Source organism: Equus asinus, chromosome 14, assembly GCF_041296235.1.
Source record: "Equus asinus isolate D_3611 breed Donkey chromosome 14, EquAss-T2T_v2, whole genome shotgun sequence".
Taxonomy (NCBI): Eukaryota; Metazoa; Chordata; class Mammalia; order Perissodactyla; family Equidae; genus Equus; species Equus asinus.
This window is the reverse complement of record NC_091803.1, coordinates 26,338,433-26,358,190: the sequence shown is the minus strand read 5'-3', so window position 1 is coordinate 26,358,190 and position 19,758 is coordinate 26,338,433. Positions and strand designations below refer to the sequence as shown.

Here is a 19,758-nt window from a genome sequence, read left to right as displayed (position 1 = left end):
CCGAATAGCTCTGGCCAAAACCTCCAGTACTATGTTGAATAAGAGTGGTGAAAGTGGGCACCTTTGTCTTGTTCCTGTTCTGAGAGGGATGGGTTTCAGTTTTTGTCCGTTGAGTATGATGTTGGCTGTGGGTTTGTCATATATGGCCTTTATTATGTTGAGATACTTTCCTTCTATACCCATTTTATTGAGGGTTTTTATCATAAATGGGTGTTGGATCTTGTCGAATGCTTTCTCTGCGTCTATTGAGATGATCATGTGGTTTTTGTTTCTCATTTTGTTAATGTAGTGAATCACGTTGATTGACTTGCAGATGTTGAACCATCCCTGTGTCCCTGGTATAAATCCCACTTGATCATGGTGTATAATCTTTTTCACGTATTGCTGTATTCAGTTTGCCAAACTTTTGTTGAGGATTTTTGCATCTAAGTTCATCAGTGATATTGGCCTGTAGTTTTCCTTCTTTGTGTTGTCCTTGTCAGGTTTGGGGATCAGGGTGATGTTGGCTTCATAGAATGTATTAGGGAGTGCTCCATCTTCCTCTATTTTCTGGAATAGTGTGAGAAGGATGGGTATTAAATGTTCTTTGAATGTTTGGCAGAATTCTCCAGAGAAGCCGTCTGGTCTGGACTCTTATTTTTGGGGAGGTTTTTGATTACTGTTTCTATTTATTTACTTGTGATTGGTCTATTCAGATTCTCTATTTCTTCCTGATTCAGTTTGGGGAGGTTGTATGAGTCTAGGAATTTATCCATTTCTTCTAGATTGTTCAATTTGTTGGCATATAGTTTTTCATAGCATTCTCTTATGATCCTTTGTATTTCTTTGGTATCTGCTGTGATTTCTCCTCTCTCGTTTCTAATTTTATTTATTTGAGACTTCTCTCTGTTTTGTTTTTTTTTTAGTGAGTCTGGCTAAGGGTTTGTCGATTTTGTTAATTTTTTTGAAGAACCAACTCTTTGTTTCATTGATCCTTTCTACTCTCTTTTTTATTTCAATGTCATTTATTTCTGCTCTAATTTTTATTATTTCCCTCCTTCTACTGACTTTGGGCTTTGTTTGTTCTTCTTTTTCTAATTCCGTTAGGTATTGCTTGAGGTTGTTTATGTAAGATTTTTCTTGCTTATTGAGGTGAGCCTGTATTGCAATGAATTTCCCTCTAAGGACTGCCTTTGCTGCATCTCAGATAATTTGGTATGGTGTGTTTTCATTTTCATTTGTCTCCAGATAATATTTGATTTCTTCTTTAATTTCTTCAATAATCCATTGTTTGTTCAGTAGCATGTTGTTTAGTCTCCACATTTTTGGCCCTTTCCCAGCTTTATTCTTGTAGTTGATTTCTAGTTTCATAGCATTATGATCAGAAAAGATGCTTGATATTATTTCAACCCTCTTGAACTTATTGATGCTTGCTTTGTTTCCCAAAATATGGTCTATCCTTGAGAATGTTCCATGCACGCTTGAGAAGAGTGTGTAACCTGCTGTTTTTGGATGAAGTGTCCTATATATATCTATTAGGTCCATCTGATCTAATTTTTCATTTAATTCTGTAATTTCCTTGTTGATTTTCTGTCTGGATGATCTGTCCATTGGTGTTAATGGGGTGTTGAGGTCCTCTACTATTATTGTATTGTTGTTGATGTCTCCTTTTAGTTTTGTTAATAGTTTCTTTACGAATTTTGGTGCTCCTGTGTTAGGTGCGTATATATTTATAAGTGTTATGTCATCTTGGTGGAGCTTCCCTTTTATCATTATATACTGCCCCTCTTTGTCTTTCTTTATCTGTTTTGCTTTGGATGCTACTTTGTCTGATATGAGTATGGCAACACCTGCTTTCTTTTGTTCATTGTTAGCTTGGAGTATTGTCTTCCATCCCTTCACTTTGAGTCTGTGTTTGTCTTTGGGGCTGAGGTGTGTTTCCTGGAGGCAGCATATTGTTGGATCTTGTTCTTTGATCCATCCTGCCACTCTGTGCCTTTTGATGGGAGAGTTCAATCCATTCACGTTTAGAGTGATTATGGAAACATGGGGGCCCTCTATTGCCATTTTATCACTTGTTTTCCGGTTCTTTTGCATTTTCTCCTGATGGAGATCTGTTACTTTGTGTTATTGTCCTTCCGCTTATCTCCTTTGTTCTGGATTGTGTAACCTCTTTCCTTTTTTTGATTTTTCAGGAATGAGGTTCTTCCTGAGCATTTCTTGAAGAGGAGGTTTTGTGGCAATAAACTCCCTTAACTTTTGTTTATCTGGGAAAGTTTTTATTTCTCCATTGTATTTGAAGGATATTTTCGCTGGGTAGAGTATTCTTGGCTGCAGGTTTTTGTCCTTCAGAGTTTTGAATATTTCATTCCAATCTCTTCTAGCCTATAAGGTCTCTCTTGAGAAATCTGCTGATAGCCTTATGGGGTTTCCTTTGTAAGTTATTTTCTTCTGCCTGGCTGTCTTTAGTATTTTCTCTTTGTCATTGACTTTTGCTAGTTTCACTACTATATGCCTTGGGGTTGGTCTTCTTGCGTTAATAAAGTTTGGTGATCTATTGGCTCCTGTCACGTGAAGTTCCATCTCTCTTCCCAAGTTCGGAAAGTTCTCATCTATTATTTCTTTGAACAGGCCTTCTGCCCACTTCTCCTTCTCTTCTCCCTCTGGTATACCTATAATCCTTATGTTGCATCTCCTAATTGAGTCAGATAATTCTCGGAGACTTTCTTCATTTCTTTTTAGTCTTAGTTCTCTCTCCTCCTCTGTCTGCAGCATTTCTATATTCCTGTCCTCCAAATTGCTAATTCTGTCCTCCGTATTATCAACCCTACTGTTCAGAGAGTCCAGATTTTTCTTACTCCTCCATTGTGTTCTGCATCTGCAGTATTTCTAATTGGTTCTTCTTTATAGTGTCAAGCTCTTTTGTGACATAGCTCCTGAACTCATTGAGTTGTCTATCTGAATTCTCTTTTAACTTGTTGAGTTTTTTAATAATGGCAGTTTTGAAATCATCGTCATTTAGGTTATAGATTTCATTGTCTTTGGGATTTGTTTTCTGGGTGCTTATCATTTTCCTTCTGTTCTGGAGATTTAATATATTTTTTCATACTGCTTTATGGCGTGGATTTGTGCATCCGCATAGAGATAGAGTTTAGTCTCTGCTTCCACTTGTTGTGACTGGTGTGTGTGAAGGGGCAGCTGTTTAGACTGCACCAACTAGGAACCCTGTCAGCTGGGTTACTGACTGGACCTGGACCCCTCCTTGTAGTCACAGTGGTCCTATAGGGTCCCTCGTCGGTTGTGGGGGCAATCACAAGGGGGCCTCAGGCTGCTGGTGCCTACTGTTGCAGCCCACTTAGACGCGCTCCCTCCTTGTGGTCTGCAGCAGTGTTGTGGGCTTTCTCAGCAGCCAGGAGCAGGATCATCTATAATCGCCGCTTTGTCCCTAACACAGCCCACAAGATCACACTTGTCCACTATAGGTCCCAGCAGAGCTATGGGTATCTTCTGCAGTCTGTCGTTAGCTCACCTAGCTATACTACTTTTGCCCCAGGGCCTTCCCGCCTTGCGATTGCCAGTTGGGACCTCTCCATGAGTGCTGTGCAGAGGCTTTCGCTGAGGCTGCAATTGGAACCTGGAGTTCCCCCCTGGGCTACGTAGCCGTTTCACCGGAGCTCCACTCTGTCCCACTCCACTCTCACGGGATCTCTGGGAGTCCCTTGCCTCATCTGGGACACGGCCAGAGTCCGTGGGCCTGGCGGTGGCTTGTAAGCTGCTGCCTTGTGGGGAATTCTGCTCTAGGGAGCTTCCTGGTGTTCCGAATGCTGGGAAGGGCCTCCCTGCCAATGGCAAGCAGAGGCCCTCCCTGCTGGGGGGGTGCGAGACCCCGGAGCGTCCCCCTGGGCCGCAGAGCCAGGTGTTGGAGCTCCACCCAGTCCCCAAGCACGTCCACGGGAAGTCCGGGCACCCCCTGCACCGACCTGTGCGCTGGAAACTGTGGGCCCAGCAGCAGCTGGCGGTCTGGTGCAGTGCTGGGGAATCCACCGGCCGGGAGCTTCCCTTTGTTCTGGATTCTGGGAAGGGCCTCCCACCTAATGGTGAGCAGAGGCCTTCCCTGCCGGGGGGGTGCAGGACCCCGGAGCCTTCCCCCGAGCCGCAGAGCTGGGCGCTGGAGCTCCAACCATGTCCCCAAATACGTCTACGGGAAGTCCAGGCGCCCCCTGCACCGACCCGTGTGCTGGAGACCGTGGGCCCAGCAGCAGCTTGCGGTCTGGTGCCATGCCGGGGAATCCACCCACCAGGAGCTTCCCTTTGTTCTGGATTCTGGGAAGGGCCTCCCAGCTAATGGCGAGCGGAGGCTTTCTCTGCTGGGGGGGGAGTGGTGCAGGACCCCAGAGCCCCCCCCAGGCCGCAGAGCCGGGCGCTGGAGCTCCAACCCTGTCCCCAAGCACGTCCACGGGAAGTCCAGGCGCCCCCTGCACCGAGCCGGGTGCCGGAGACTGGGCCCAGCAGCAGCTTGCGATCTGGTGCTGTGCCGGGGAATCCGCCCACCAGGAGCTTCCCTTTGTTCTGGATTCTGGGCGGGGCCTCCCTGCTAATGGTGAGCGGAGGCCTTCCCTGCCGGTGGGTGCAGGACCCTGGGGATTCCCCCTGGGCTTAGGTGTAATGGCGGGGGGCTTGGGTAGGGCTGTTGTCACCTGTTTCCACCGTCGCTCCGCTGGTGAGTGCACACTCCTGCCCTTGGTGTGTGGCGATGCTATGGGGGAGTCCACTGGAAGAGAGCCTCCTGCAGGAACTAGGCTGTCCGGGGGTCGGGGGTCGGAGAGTTTTCATCTATCTCCACCTCCCCCCGGGGGGAAGTCCGTCCGCCTTCCGATGTATAGTAGCACGAGACTCTTAGGCGTCTTGAGATGCTATCTGGATATCCTTTGTTAATCAGTGAATGTCCAATTAGTTGTAGATTCGACGGGGGAGAGACAAAGAAGACCACTCACTCCACCATCTTGGTCTCTAAAAAAAATTTTTTAAAGTACAGAGAGGTGCCGTGTGCCCTTGCCCAGCTTCCCCCAATGGTAACATCCTATGTAACCGTAGTACGCTATCAAAACCGGGAAATGGACATTAGTATAACGTGCAGATCTTTGTACACTCATTTGTGTGTGTGTATGTAAATTCTGTGCAATTTTATCATGTGTGTAGATTTGAGTAACCACCACGAAATCAAGATATAGAACAATTTTATCACTACAAAGGAATTCCTCGTGCAACCCTTTATAGTCACACCTCTCCACTGGTCCCTAAGATTGGCAACCACTGATCTGTTCTCTATACTTTTTGTCATTTCAAGAATGCTATATAAGTGGAATCATACTGTTTGTAACCTTTTTGAGATTGACTTTTTCGCTCAGTATAATGCCTTTGACATCCATCTAAAATGTGTATGTCAATAGTTTTTTTCCTTTTTAATGTGATAATTTATTAAATTGGGGCTACTTCTGAGGTCAGTCCAGCATCTCGCTGAGGGTGAGGGGATCAGTGTTAAGTTAATGCTGGAAGAGAAAAGCACCTTTGCCAGGAGGTAGAAAGTTCCCTCCTGAGAGAGGCCCTCCCTGACCGTCCATTCTAAAATTGTCCTTCCATTGGCCATTAATAATTCTCTTTTATTTTCTTCATTGAATTTATCTCTGCTTGATTTTTTTCCTTGGTGATTTTGTTTGCTTGCCTTCCCTCCTAGCACAGAGCTGGGACCTGGTGGGCCAGGCTCCGCTGCCCACCCCTGCTTCTAGCTTGATGCCTGACCCATGGGAGGGGCTCACTATTTGTTGGGCAGGTGGGTAGGAGATGCTGTCGCTGCCTCCCCCAGCCCCTTGCCCTTCCCCACCTCGGTGCATGCTAGCTGCTCTTCCCACTGCCAGCACCAATATTTGGTATTTCTCCGATGCAGGATTTTTTTCTGGCCTCCAGGGCCCACTTTGCCTCCCTTGTGGCAGGCCCTAATTGGTGGGGAGCTCAGCCCCCAGGAGCAGCCCTGGGGTCCATGCTGCTGGGACTGGGTCAGAATGCCCTAACTCCCTAACCCTTGTGTGGAGTCACTCTGAGGCGGGTTCTACACTAGCTCGTAAACCCCCTGCTGGCATTTCGCTCTAGATACCCAGAGGAGTGTCAAGCTTGGTAAAACACGCTTTAGAATGCCTTCCCCCACCCCGCCGCACTTCCCCACGTTTCCTTCCCTGTGTAGATAAACTCCCTACGCTGGAGTCCTTGCCTGGGGGTCTGCTTCTGGGGGAATCCAAACTAAGACAGAATGAATCAATGAATTGAAAACCTAAGTTTAAATTCTCACTCTACCACTGGGCAACCCACATCCCTTGCTAAGCTCTGGTCTTCCTTGGGTGACATGGGTGTTACAGCAGTCCTCAGCTCCCAGAGCTTTGTGAGAACCAAGTGCAGCACGGAGGTGTTCTGATTCTTGCTCTGCCATCTTTATTACCACCTGCACTGGGCAGGCGCAGCAGACGCTCTGCCCACTGCCCTGGCACCTGGGGGTTTGCCCAGCATGCCTTGGGTCAGCCCTGGGCGGCTTCCCCTCAGCCTTTCTCTCGGAGACTCTGTCTGTGTGAAGGAAACATCAGAGGCCCAGTTGCTAATGAGGCCCTGAGTTCTCTGCAGGTTACTCTGCTTTGACTTTGAACACCACGATTCCTGCTTAGCCCTCCTGTTATCCCTCCTGCTGACAGAAATGTAATGGGAAATCAATTGCAGCCTCCTCGCCCGCGTCCGAGGCTCAGCCTTCGGTCTCTTCCTGTGTCAAGCAGCCACAGTGACCTATTTTAGGCCCCAACTTGGGGAAGGACTGAGACTCCCCCGCTGGATTTTGAGATGTGGGATCTTGACCCCTGGCAGCTGACCAGAGCACTGAAAGTTCTTGCAGAGCTTGAGAAACTTGCCAGAATAAGTCAGAACCCCTTGAACTCATCTCTCCCCCTTAACAAAAGCCACCTCCTCCCTCCTGAAAGGCACTATTGTCACTGGAACAAGCCACCGTTGTCCTCCCCTGCAGCTGGAGCCTGGGCCTCGCATCTCCTGGGGGCTGGCAAAACCCCAGAGTCAACCAGTCTCCTCCTTCCCTGGCTGTGTCCAGTGGCAGGCACGGTCCTGGTGACCGGAGTCTGTTGAGACATCCTCAAATACAGAGCGATGCTCCTCTTAGATAAAAGGGACAGCTTCAGCCAGTGTCAGGTGCAGTGGTTGCTAACTGGCAGATGGAACTTGCTGCAACTGTTCAGCCCTAAGCAGGGACCTTAAACTCAAATGCCTGCAGGGGACAGGCAGAGGCATAACAGGGAAATGAAGTGGGTATAAAACAGTAGGGAGTGGTAGGGACTGGGGCACTGGAGAGCACCGGCTCTGGCCACAGCAGTGGCACACTCAGCTCCAGCCAACAGCTGCCAGGGACCCCGTGTCGCCATGTCTACCAAGTCTATAGACAAGCCAGAAATCTAGCTCTGGAGGGGGAGGGGGAGTCTCCCCATCTTTAAGTGTTGGCAACAAACTTGCTTTTTTTTTTTTTTTAAACAATGCTTCTTAAGCTGAACGAAATAGCTCTGCAGGCCAGATCAGTTTACAGTCTCTCCCCAAAAGTTTCAATGAGAGGACAGATGTTAGGAGGTAAATTTCGTCTATCCTATCATTAAGTCGTTCAACAAAGGTTCTTTGGCATTTACCATGTTCCCAGGAGCTGTGCTGAATGCTAAGGGTTCTGGAATGAATTAGACACGGCCACTTCCCTTAAACAGCTACAGCTGAGTCGGGGGGTGACATGCACATGAAAACAGGTAACTGTGGGACACTGAGTAAATGCTAACCTAAGGCATTGCAGGGAACCGTGGGTGCCTGGAGGAGAGAGTGACTGTGTCAAGGGAAGGGGTCACAGTGGGGGCGACAGCACTTTTGGACTGGATTTCCCAGGGTGAGAAGGGCAGGAAGAGTCCTGCATGCAGAGGCCCAGCTCATGCAAAGGCCCGGAGGCCCAGCCAGCATGGAGATGTTTGGGAGCACCTGGAGCTTTGTTCAGATGGAGAGTAGAAGAGGTAACCGAAGCGACAAGAGAGGAGGCGGCTGGAGCTGAGAACAGTCCCTGATCTGGGTTCCTCCGTTGGCATCCAAAGCGCTCACGGCATGCAATTTTGCTGGTGCAAATGAAAACGACAGTGAGGCTTCGCTCGCTGCTCTTCTGCCCCTCTGGCCTTGAGAGCGGCCTTGGCAGCCTCGCCAGCGGGCGGAAGCCCACGTGGGGTCCTGAGGCTTGGAGACCCTGAAAGGGAGCAGGATAAACCCCAAGGCTCCATGCCATGCCCCCATCCCAATAAGCGCCTGAGCCACTTTCTTTCTTTCTATTTTTAAATTTTTTAAATTCTACGGGGTTTTACAAAAGAAAATCAAAGCGTCTGTTTGCCAGGTTAATCAAATAGAGCAAGTGGTGGCTCTTGTCCCGTCCTTCCCTCTAGTCTCTCTCCCACCCCAGGGCTCTCCTCAAAGCCGATTAAGTAGATCAAAATAAAACCCGCTGCATTTTAAAGCAGTCTGGATGGCAGAGCAGAGGGGCCCCAGTGGCCGCTTTGTGCCAGGGCCAGGGTCAGTGCCTGCCGCAAAGTGCAGCCCCAGCGGGGAGGTCTCGGAGCCCAGCCTGAGCGTGTTGAGAAGGCAGCCTGGCTTCCTGCCCTCAGCCCTGTCCTGGTGTCCTGGTCACTACCTGTGCTAATACCGCCCCTCTCTTGCTGGCCTTTCAGAGCAAGAGAGACCCCTCCTTGTGGACGTGCCCCTTCCACCCACCACTCCAGCTCTTCTTTGTTATCCGCAACACGAGACAGCTGCATGACTTTGGTCTAGCCAAGATCAAGGTTTGGAATTACTGGACGGCTGATGGCGTAAGTAACAGGCTCTGATTCCTCACCGGGCATTTGGTTGGTGGAAGCACTTAGCGCTATCTGATAGCCTGATTCCTGAAGTTGCAAAAAGGGTACAGGAAGGCCCTGATGCCCTTCCTCCTGGTATAGTACGTGCCTGTTGAGGGGATTTCACACTGCATTGTCAGAGCCACCAGGAGCAGAGCCTCCGCTGGAAAGGTTGGGAAGTGAAATCAGGCCACTCTTTGGGGGAACTGGAAAAATATGAACTGAGATTCAATTTTAACAGATGAGGAAATAGACACACAGAGAGGTTATGTAATGAGCCCAAGTCACACAGCCAGTAAGCATCAGAGTGAGAATTTGAACCCCTGCAGTCGGACTCCAGGCCCCTTCACTTACCCAGCACGTCTCAAACTTTAATCCTCACTGACATACCTGAGATCTTGCTGAAATGAAGATTCTAATACAGCAGGTCTAGGGCAGGGCCCAAGATTCTGCCTATCTAACCAGCTGCCACATGTGACAGTGGACCTGGTGTGTGGAGCCCACTTTGAACAGCCCGGCTCTTGACCTGTGCTCTGGTCTGTCCCTCTGGTTTCAGAAACTGTCACCTCCTTCCTCCCCTCACACCACTTCCTACACCCAGGACCGCATCCTTTCTACCTTCTCTGGACTGCTTTTCATGTGTTCATTTGCATTTATTCCCTCATTCACCACTTCTTATTGAGCACACACTAGGTGCCATCAGGCTTCATGATCAGTTCTGAGGGTGCTGCTGTAAGAGACACAGTTCATATCCTGGAGGTACCCCCGTCTAAGAGCTGGCAGGCAAGTAAACATAGAAATATAATGCAGTATGATGGAGGCCTTGATAAAGGTGAGCCCAGAGTGCCGAGCGTTTCAAACAGAAGCCCCGGGGACTCAGCAGGGAGCTCAGTGGATGAGGAAGGACAGGACCTCCTCAACCCATCTTGTTTCCCTTCTTATGAAAGACATGGGGGTGAGAATTGTTCTATTTCCTTTCGAATCTGCTCTAAGGGAAGAGGTAGTACAAGTGAGAGGATAGATGAGGACTGATCCTCAGCCTCAGGATTATTAGAGAGACACTAGGGCCTGGTGAGGACTGTGGCAGAATGGCAAGCGCATTCCCCAGGTAAAGGGAAGGCCACTTTTCCGCTTCAACTAATGGTTGCTGTGTAGGAATGCTCACCGGTGTTGCTAGATCTTCTGAATGCGCCCAGGGAGCTGGGAGTCTGGATTTTGCTGTGTGCCTTTCTGGTTTGTACGTGTTGATGGCTAATATACATTCTTTTGAAACCACCATACAGTTCAAACCGAACTCATCTTTGGGCTGGAGCCAGCCTTCCCCAGACTGCAACCCCAGGAGCATGGAGGAGGGAGCCTGTATCAGGCCAGGAGAGGTCAGGGAGGGTACTTGAAAGAGCATACACCTGAGCTGTAGTGGAAAGAGACAGTAGCACTGAGCCAAGGTAGAAAAGGAGGAAGGGTGTCCCAGGTGGAAGGAACTGCATGTGCAAAGGCACAGAGGTGTGGAAGAGCACAGCCTCTTAATGCTCTCCCTGACCCTAGGCCCAGGCTTCCAGTCTGTCGCCAACAGCCACTAGGGGATCTGGTCATGATCCTCTGCTGCTTCAGACCCTCAGAGGCTCCTCTTGATGTAGAGAATCCAGGTCAAAGCCCTAAGCGGGACATCAGAGCCCCTCCGTCCCTGCACCCCAGGCCCTGCCTCTCTCCCGCCGGCACCTGCCCCTTGCGCACGCCACCCTCCAGTGTGCCAGCTGCTTTTGGCTCTCTGCTCCCCTCCATGGCCCCTCCCATCTCGCTCAAGTCAAAATGTTGGCCTCGGCCTCAAACTCCTGGAAAACCCAGACATCACTTTCTCCAGGAAGCAAGCCCTGAGCCCCCTGACCCTTGTGCTGCTTCTGGACCTCTGAGTATGTTCCATCACCCCTATACCAGGAATGACACCTGCCTCCCCCACAGCACCGGGGGCATCTTGGGAGCAGAGCCTGGGCCATCTCCACCACTGCCCTAGACGCAGAAAGACATGGTTGTCAAATGAATGAATGAGTTCATTCTGCAAGAACCCAGAAGCAGTTGTCTCATTGCTATCCAGCCAAGAGACTGAGAAGAAGAGAGGTTAGGGTGCTTACAGGTCACGTGGCAGGTTAAAGGCAGACGGAGATCTGCTGGGAGAGTCTGTGCTCGCTCTCCTCGTACTCCCTTCCTGTGCTTCCTCCTGCTCCTGCTCCCGCCCGGCCGCCTAAGAAACATCTGGCAGTTCCAGGGTCTGGAGGCTCATGTGGCAGACACAGGCCTGGCACGCTCTGCTCATGCACAATGCTGCCTCAGAGAAGTAGCAGAAACTTTCTCTGATTTCTGTTTTTTGAGGTTTTTTAAACAAATACCTAAAGTTTAAATTTGAGAAAAAGTCCAAACCACTGGAGTAAGTGAGGAAGTTTCTGTGGGCATGTCAGCCTCCCCTTCCCCATTGCTGGCCCTGGCCCCCGTGTGCTCAGGTTGGTCCTCTGGGCCCGGAATGCATACTCCCAGCATGCAGGGCCACATCCTCCCATTGCCGAGTCTGCTGGGCACTTCCTGGCAGCTGGTCATCAGCATCTTCTGGAATGGGTAATGAAACAGTGCTGGCTGCCTGAGCCTGTGCCCTGTAGCTCGGCCCTGTCACTGAATACATCTCAAGCCAGGAAAAGCGGATTTTGTGTGCTGGATTACGAAGAAGATAAGCTTCATCCCTTTTGGCCGAGGCCTGCCTTTCTTCTTTAACCTGCACCCAGCCTTGCCTGTGTGCTGAGAATAAAAGGAGCAGGACGTGAGGGTGTCGTGGCGGGTGCTGTGGGAGCTGCTGGCTGCGGGGATGAGAGGCTCGAGGTGTTTCTGCACAGACGTAGGGCGGAGGACTGCGGTCCCTGACGGGAGCACGCTTATGTAACGCACACCCATCTGTTGCCAGAATTTACCGGGGGCAGAAAGCACACGCAAATGCAGCTGCAGGTTGGTGTGATTTAAGAGTCTTCAGGGAATCCTATTACTGTGTGTTTTAGAGGAGATAAAAGGAGAGTTTATAGGAAATATGGCTCGGCCTGGTAGACATGGCTTGTTTTCACAGTGTTTTGTGTATGGGAATCTGAGGAAGAAAAGTTAAACGTGGGAGCTAATCCAACCACAGCTTATTTAGAACAGAAGAAAAGAAGGTGCTAGAAAGAGGGGAGTCTCTTTTATTGGAAAATATGCTGCCTGTTAAATCCTCAGTCTAACTCTCAGGGCTCCTTCCCCCGCGTTAGGTGACGCGGCGAGTGTGAGCCGGCCCAGAGGCGAGGGTCGGCTGGGAGGACACCGAGGCTGGAATCTCTCCACGCAGGCATACGAAGGCAGCGCGCAAGGGTCTGTCCCTGTCACAGCCACCATTTACCCAGTACTGCGTGTATCAGGGTGGTGGGGGCACCCAGGAAATATGACCGAACAAATGAATCATCTCAGTTAACCCTCCGGCAGGCCTGCAAGGTGGGTGGTATCAGTCCCTACCTTGTAGATGAAGAAGCTGGGGCTTAGAATAGGGAGAGCCTATGGGGCAGAGAGACTGTGTCTCGTTTGCCAACTCTGCTTGGAAGTGGCTGCCTGGAGTGCTGTCTTAGAAGGATCTGGAACCTTCCTTCTCGTTCATCAAGGAAAGGGTGTGTGACTGATCAGTGGTGTCTGCCTTGGGCACAGGAGGAGGACGTGATAATATGTTTGTCACATTTTTCGATGTTCCCCAGATTAAATGACTTGCCCAGCTAGCAAGCTGTAAGGGATAGAGCTGGGTAAGGAACGTGAGGTCTGTTGGTTTTTCTCAGCACTTCTTCCCCTGCAGAGCGACATCTCTGGAGAGGAAGAAACCAATAGTCTCCCTTTTATAGTGTGTAATAACCCATTCAGAAAGCAGACTTCCAGCAGCTGCCCAGGTCCCTCTGTGTAAGATGCGTATTAGTTATCTGCTACACAGTACCGCCCTTCAGTCTTGCCCACAGCATCACCAGGCAGATGCCACCCCAGCCTGATCACAACAACGAGTGAGGCAGGAGGGCATCCAGGGGTATATTTTATACATGGAAATGGTGCTCATGAAGTAGTTTTTGAATGAATGAATGTTAGATTTCCCCCATTGTATATTTCTCTGACATGCCGTGGTGGCCTTGGCCAGCGCTGCCCAGTAGAACTTTCTGTGATGATATGAATGTGCTTTATCTGCCCAGTCCAGGAGAGTGGCCACTAGCCACAGGTGGCTAGCACAGCTGAGAAACTCCACTTTATTTTATTTATTTTTAATTGAGATATAATTGCCATATAACATTGTATCAGTTTTAGGCTTAAAACATAATGGTTTGATATATATATATGCTGTGAGATGATCACCGCAATGAGTTTGGTAAACATTCATCATCACACAGTTGCAAATTTTTTTTCTTAGGATGAGAATTCTTAAGATTTACTCTCTTAGCAACTTTCAAATATGCGGTACAGTGTTGCCAACTTTGGTCACCAAGCTGTACATCACATCCATAGGGCTTATTTATCTTATAACTGGAGGTTTGTACTTTTGACCCACTTCCCACCTCTGGCAACCACCAGTCTGTGCTCTGTATCCATGAACTGGAGTTTTTAGATTCCGCGTGTAGGTGAGATCATACAGTGTTTGTCTTTCACTGTCTGACTTATCTCACTTAGTGTAATGCCCTCAAGGTTCATCTGCATTGTCACAAATGGCAGGATTTCCTTCCTTTCATGGCTGAATGACACTCCATTGTAAATCCACCGTATGTTCTTTACCCAGTCTTCAGCCGATGGGCCCTTAGGTCGCCTCCATGTCTTGGGTGTCGTGAAGAGTGCTGCAGTAGACATGGGGGTGCCGAGATCTTTTCAAGATAGTGGTTTCATTTCCTTCTGATAAATGCCCAGAAGTGGGATCGCTGGATCATATGGTAGTTCTGTTTTTAATTTTTTGAGGAACCTCCATACCGTTTTCCCTGGTGGCTGCACCAGTTCACGTTCCCACCAACGGTGCACAAGGGCTCCCTTTCCTCCACATCCTCGCCAACACTGATTGTTTCTTGTGAGAAACTGCATTTTAAATTTTATTTCACTTTAATTTTAACCTAACTAGCCACATGGGGCTGGTGCCTAGGTACTGGACCACACAGGTCTTGGTGCTCAGGGTCCTGTGGTGAACAAATAGACAAGGCTCTGTCCACACAGCCCTGTCCCTTCTCATGGGGAGGGGACAGTAAACCAGGCCACAGAGGAGTCACGTAATTTCAGGTAATGCCAAGTGTCCTGAAGATGACAGAATAGGGTAATGGGGGAAGGAGGCAGGGCTGCTTTGAGCAGGGTGGTCAGAGGCCTTCCCTGACATGAATACTGAGAAGGAGCAGCCCCGGGGCTATCTGTGGGAAGAGCATTCCCAGCAGGGGGCACAGCAAAAGCAAAGGCACCGGGGTAGGAACATGTGCTTCCAGGCAGTAGTTCAGGCAGTGGCTGGGCCTGGGGAACAAAGGAGAGTGTTAGGGGAGCTCCCAGAGACAGGCGGGAACCAGGGCACGTAGGCCTCGTGGGTTTGGATCTTATTCTGAGAGACTGAATGGGGGTAGTCAAAACTAGCCCACCTGGCTCCTTCTCTTCCTAGCTGTGTGACCTTGGGCATGTTTCTCCACATCTCTCTGCCTCAGTTTCCTCATCTGTAAAATGGGGTAATTATTCTTCTGGCCGTTGTGAACTCTATATAAAGCTGTTAGTGTCATTGTGTTACTAAACTGGGTTCATTTTTGCCTGTTGCCCAGAAAGCCAAACACCGAGACAATGGGATTGCACAGAGAAAGGGTTTAATCACAGGGCAGCCAAGGGAGGACACAAGAAAATGAGTCTCAAATCCACTTCCTCAAAAATAGGGGCTCAGGGATGTTTGTGGGGTAGGGAGCAAGGTGGTCTGAAATGTGGGGATCGATGGCTGGAGGTGAGGAGCGGTGAGGTAATTGACAGTCTGCGCAAGTGTAGTCAGTCTCCATGCCTCTTCAGAGGACGCATGTTCGCAAAATGACAGCGTGAGCATGATCTGAGTTTTTAGCCTCTTGACGTCAAAAGGTTGCTTATCAGACATCTGTGCTGGCCCAGTTGATGGGTTGGTGGTCTCAACCGGCCTGAACTGGACAAGGGGTCCTAATTCCTGAAAAACAGTTCACACACCCATTACCATGGTGACCCAGGCTCCAGGGAGGTGTTATCTGTAGGAGCCTAGTGGGAGTCAGACAGCACATTGCCTAAGCAGCATCGTTAACAATGGACAGGGGAACAACTAAAAGCGATAATCAGTAATTGCAAAAAAGAAAAAAAACTTTAGTTACTAGCTACCTAATCATCAATGGCTAACTGTTTACCGTTTCAGTTGTTGGAGGGTTTTGAGCAGAGGGCGATATAATCTGATTGAGGAACTTAAAAGATCATTTTGGCTGCTGTTTGGAGAATGGATCAGAGGAAAGGGGGACCCCGAGAGGAGGCTCCTAGCATAGCCAAGGGTGACAGTGGATGAGGGTCATGATGCTTGTGGGGTGCACCACGGGTAGATCACTTCATCCCAGGACATTATTTGCATTTTCAGCAAGGCCACTTTTGCTTGCTGAAAAGCAAATTTGGGGGGAAAGTTTTAGACAAATGCAAAAGTGAAGAGATTAGTTCAATAACGACCCATGTATCCCTCACCAGCTTCAACAATTATTAACACTTTGCCATTCTCCTTTCATCTTTCCCCAGAATATATGAAAATAAATTGTAGCTATCATACCATTTTACTCATAAACTCTTCAGTGTGCCTCTCTAACAGATAAAGAGTTTGGTTTTATGTAACCCCAATGCCACTATCATACCTGACAATAATTATTATGCTCTAATACTCAGTCCACATTCAAATACCCCTAATTGTCTCAAAACTGTTTTTTTATAGTTGGTTGTTTGGGTCAGGATACAAACCAAGACCAAACATGGCAGTGGTTTGAAGTCAAAGGTGTAAGCTTCATTTGGCCAGCTGATCCACGTGGTCTGACAGTTCTGACGCGTGGCAGGGTCTGGGCTGCCCTCAGTCCTGAGAGGCATGATGGCATCTTAGCAGGGTGGCTGGTGGGGACAGGACTGACCCAGGTGCATGAGAGGTCTTGACCTCAGGCTGGTCTAGGCCATTGTCAGTCGCCAGAGGGTGCTCTCTGTTGGGTGGGCTGCCACAGCTGAGCTCTGTGGGCAGAGTCCACGCTCGGGAAGACAGGCCTGGGAGCCTCGAGGGTCCCAAGAGGCTCAGGTTTGAAGCAGGCCTCTGGCCAGAAGGAGAGGTGAGCAGAGATTTCAGCCTTCGGAGAGAGGACCCAACTAGGTGTTCAGGCCCCAACCAGAAGGTTGAGATTCAGAGCCAGGTTCTACTCCAAGCAGGAGTAGAGCACAGATGCAGAACCAGGATGGAAACTGAGGCCCGTGTCCTGTGCTGTGCAGACCAGGGGACAGGGTACAGCTGGGGCTGGGCAGATGTCTGAGCAGGGACGGCTGCTCACCCATGTGCAGGTGCCAACCTAGGGCAGCAAGATAAATCCCAGACCCCCTAGGAGCTGGGGCTTCTCCTCTTCTGCTTCCTACCCACCTTGGCCAGGACTGATTCAGTAGCTGAGTCTATGGATTGAAGTTCTCAGTTCCAGGGCTAGTGTATCATCTGGGCTTCTCTTGGTAGCTAAGGACAGAAAACCCAGTTAAAACTGACTTAAGCATGAAAGGGAGTTCTTTGGCTTGTGTAACTGGAGAGTAGGGGGTAGCTAGCTTCAGGCATGGCAGGATCCAGGAGTTCACATGATGTCATCAGGAATCTGCCTCCCTCCATCACGTATCTCTGCTTTTGTCTGTGTTGGCTTCATCCTCAGGTTCCGAGTGGTGGTCCTTGATGATGTCAGACTCACTTTATTTCAGCAGTCCTTGCAGAAGCAGACTGTCCTCATGAAAGCCCCAGGTCTAGGACCCACAGGCCAGGCTTGGGTTACAACCTGGGGTAGGACCTACATTATGCCCATGAAATGAAGTTAATGGAAGGGTGGATCCCAATGGAAAATTGAGGTCCTGTTTCCAAAAGAGGGGAAAATGACCAGGGAAAGTAGAAAACGATACTCGAACTAGGTCCTTTTTCTTTTTCTCTAAGAACACAGAAGTCACGTGCTGTTGAATTTATTCATCAGCTCCCAAATCTCAATCTTCCCTAAGGCTTAACTTCTGAACCAAGCTTCAGTCCTGGCCGCCAGATGCTCTTCTTTGGCGTTTCCACCTGGCAATGCACTAACCCTCCAACTCGGCATAACCAAACCCAGACCCATCCGCCTCACCCACTCCAGACCTCCACTTCCTTTTTTTTTTTTTTTTGGTGAAGAAGATTGGCCCTGAGCCAATCTTCCTCTATTTTGTGTATAGGACGCCACCACAGCATGGCTTAATGAGCAGAATGTAGGTCTGCACCTGGGATTCAAACCCATGAACCCTGAGTCACTGAAATGAACCCCGTGAACCCAACCACTATACCACCAGGCCAGCACCTCCACTTCGTTTTGCTGTTCACAGCAGCACCTGACTCCCACCTTTGAATCCTCTCTCCTCCCTTTGCCCCTCACTGCCAGTCATCTCTAAATCTACCATTTCTATGGCCAAAACCTGTCTCCTTCCAAACCCAGCTCCTCCTTCCGCTTCTGCTTGCCACTCGTGTAGGACTCATCCCTGCCAGTGCCAACCTCCTCCTATCTCCCTACTCCACTCACTCATCTGCTCAGTCCCTCCACCTCATCAGCAGAAGCTTATCCATCGCCCCACACTCAGCCGTTGTGCTGGGCAGGGAATCAGACACACCGTCTGCCCCTGCGAGCTCACGCCCTGGCAGGAGGGCCCGGGGGATCAACAGCAAACCACAGTTCAGTGGGGCCAGTGTGGTGGTGGGGGATGAGCCAAGAGCCTCGAGGCTGCAGAACAGTTCGGGGGAGTGGCCACAGTCCACTGCCGTCACGTGCTTCCTGGGGCATCCTGGGAAGAAGGCCATGACACAGAGGCTGTGCCTGTCTGTGACTGAAGGCAGCTCACAGACAGATTTCAACTGGCTCCCAGGTTTTCAAAATCCTTTGAATTAATGCCAACATTTAAAAATTGAGAGGTTTTAAATATGGATTTTGGGAGATTTGAAAATAGGGATTTTTGACTTTTATTGAGAAAGTGGAAGATCTGGCAACACCAGGCCACATCCACTCCTGGGAGATTTGGTGGAGCCAAATCACAGTGCCACAGTCCCCACCACTCCCACTCGTCTCCCCAACACAGTGGCACATTGTCCTTATGCCACATCACCTCTCGCATTTGCTCTGCTCACCTGGACCCTGCATGCATGTGCGTTGGTGACCTCCTCCACTCCTGGACCCAAAACTGGCTCTCTGGCTCTTCCATCCGTATGCAACTTTTCTCTCTCTCTGCTGCTCATGAATCTCTTCTCTCCTCTGTGCCTTTGCTCCTGCCATTCCCAGCACTTGGAATGCCCAGCTCGTCTTGTTAAACCCTGCCGTTTGAAATGTCAAGGTTCTGCTTAGGTCTCTCTTCACGCACACGTCTCCTGCACACCCCTAGCCTGCCCCAGGCCCCTTCTGGTGGCCTCCAGCTTCACTCTTCTGGGCACCAAGTCACATGCTTCCCTAGAGTGTTCTGAGCTTTGCTGAGCCTCCAATGTCCCAAACCAGTACCCCTGGCAAACTCCATCCTGCAGATGTGCTGTTTGGCCCTCAGAGTGTTGTGCAGCTTGGGATACACCTGACCACATGTGAAAGTTTGCTTTTGATGAGATGGCAACATTCCCTATGCGGTGTCTGCCAGCTGGAGCTGAGTGGCCCCTGCCCTCTGGACTTGCGGGCATATGTCCTCCAGCTCACCACAGTCCCTACACCTCACACGGCTGTGATGCCACAAGCATTTGAGCTGGTGACCCCTTAATATATGGGCTTTTGTGAGCTCCACAAGGAAAGGAGCCTTGCTTTCTTCCTTTGCGTCCCACACAGGCCAGGACCCTGCAAGGCCCCATGTAGTATGTGTTGGATTGCAGAAAATTGCAAGAATCGCGTGCTGGGACCTTAGCCCAGATCTAGGGGAGTCTTGACCTAAGTCAGCGAGAGTAATTCTAGGCCCCACCCTAGAGTGGATGGCATTCCTCCTGTGCCTGCTGCCAGCCTCTGCCAGGAGCAGGCGATCGCTGCACTGGCCGTAAGGGAACAGGGAGTCTCCAAGCCATTCTAGTCCTGTGCAGCCAGCCTTGGCAGGTACATCCGTCCAGGCAGTGGCTTGGGTACAAGACAATGATGGTAGCTCCTGGTTCTTGAGCACGTATTATGTGCCAGGCAGTATTCAAAGGACTTTACATGTACCAGCTTGTTTATGCCACACAGCAGTCCTATGAGATGGGTACTGCAACAATCAGCTCCATCCTACAGATGGGGAAACTGAGGCCAGAAAAGCAGAGCACCTTTCAGGTGGTCACATGACTCCCAGTCAGTCTGGTTCCCACCCCCTGGTCCTGGCCTTCAGTGGAGAAAACTGTGGTCACTGCAGGTCTGAGTCCTGCCTGGAGCTGCCATTGCTCGAACTTCGGCACTGGCCCCATCATGCCGGATGGCCTAAACTTTCAAGAGGGGCCAGAAATGCACATTGTCATGTGAAAGCTCCCAAGTCTTAGATATTATCAGCTAATTCTGAAAATTGTAAGTGTTCTGTGGGCCAAACCAGCACAGATTCAGCTGTAGGGCCTCCAGCT

The 19,758-nt window shown here is 49.8% G+C and overlaps 1 protein-coding gene across 10 annotated transcripts in view; it reads left to right on the top strand.

Annotated features, from left to right (window-relative positions):
• The window catches only part of KATNIP (katanin interacting protein), a 201,771-nt gene that overhangs the window by 141,102 nt on the left and 40,911 nt on the right, over positions 1-19,758 (top strand). For 8 of the 10 annotated variants that reach the window (XM_014838009.3, XM_070483969.1, XM_070483963.1 and 5 more), the window contains one exon: positions 8,769-8,906. The exons of the other annotated variants lie outside the window; for them this stretch is intronic. In XM_014838009.3, coding sequence (XP_014693495.3) covers positions 8,769-8,906 — 138 coding nt within the window. The remainder of the gene's footprint in view (positions 1-8,768; positions 8,907-19,758) is intronic. 10 annotated transcript variants of the gene reach the window in all.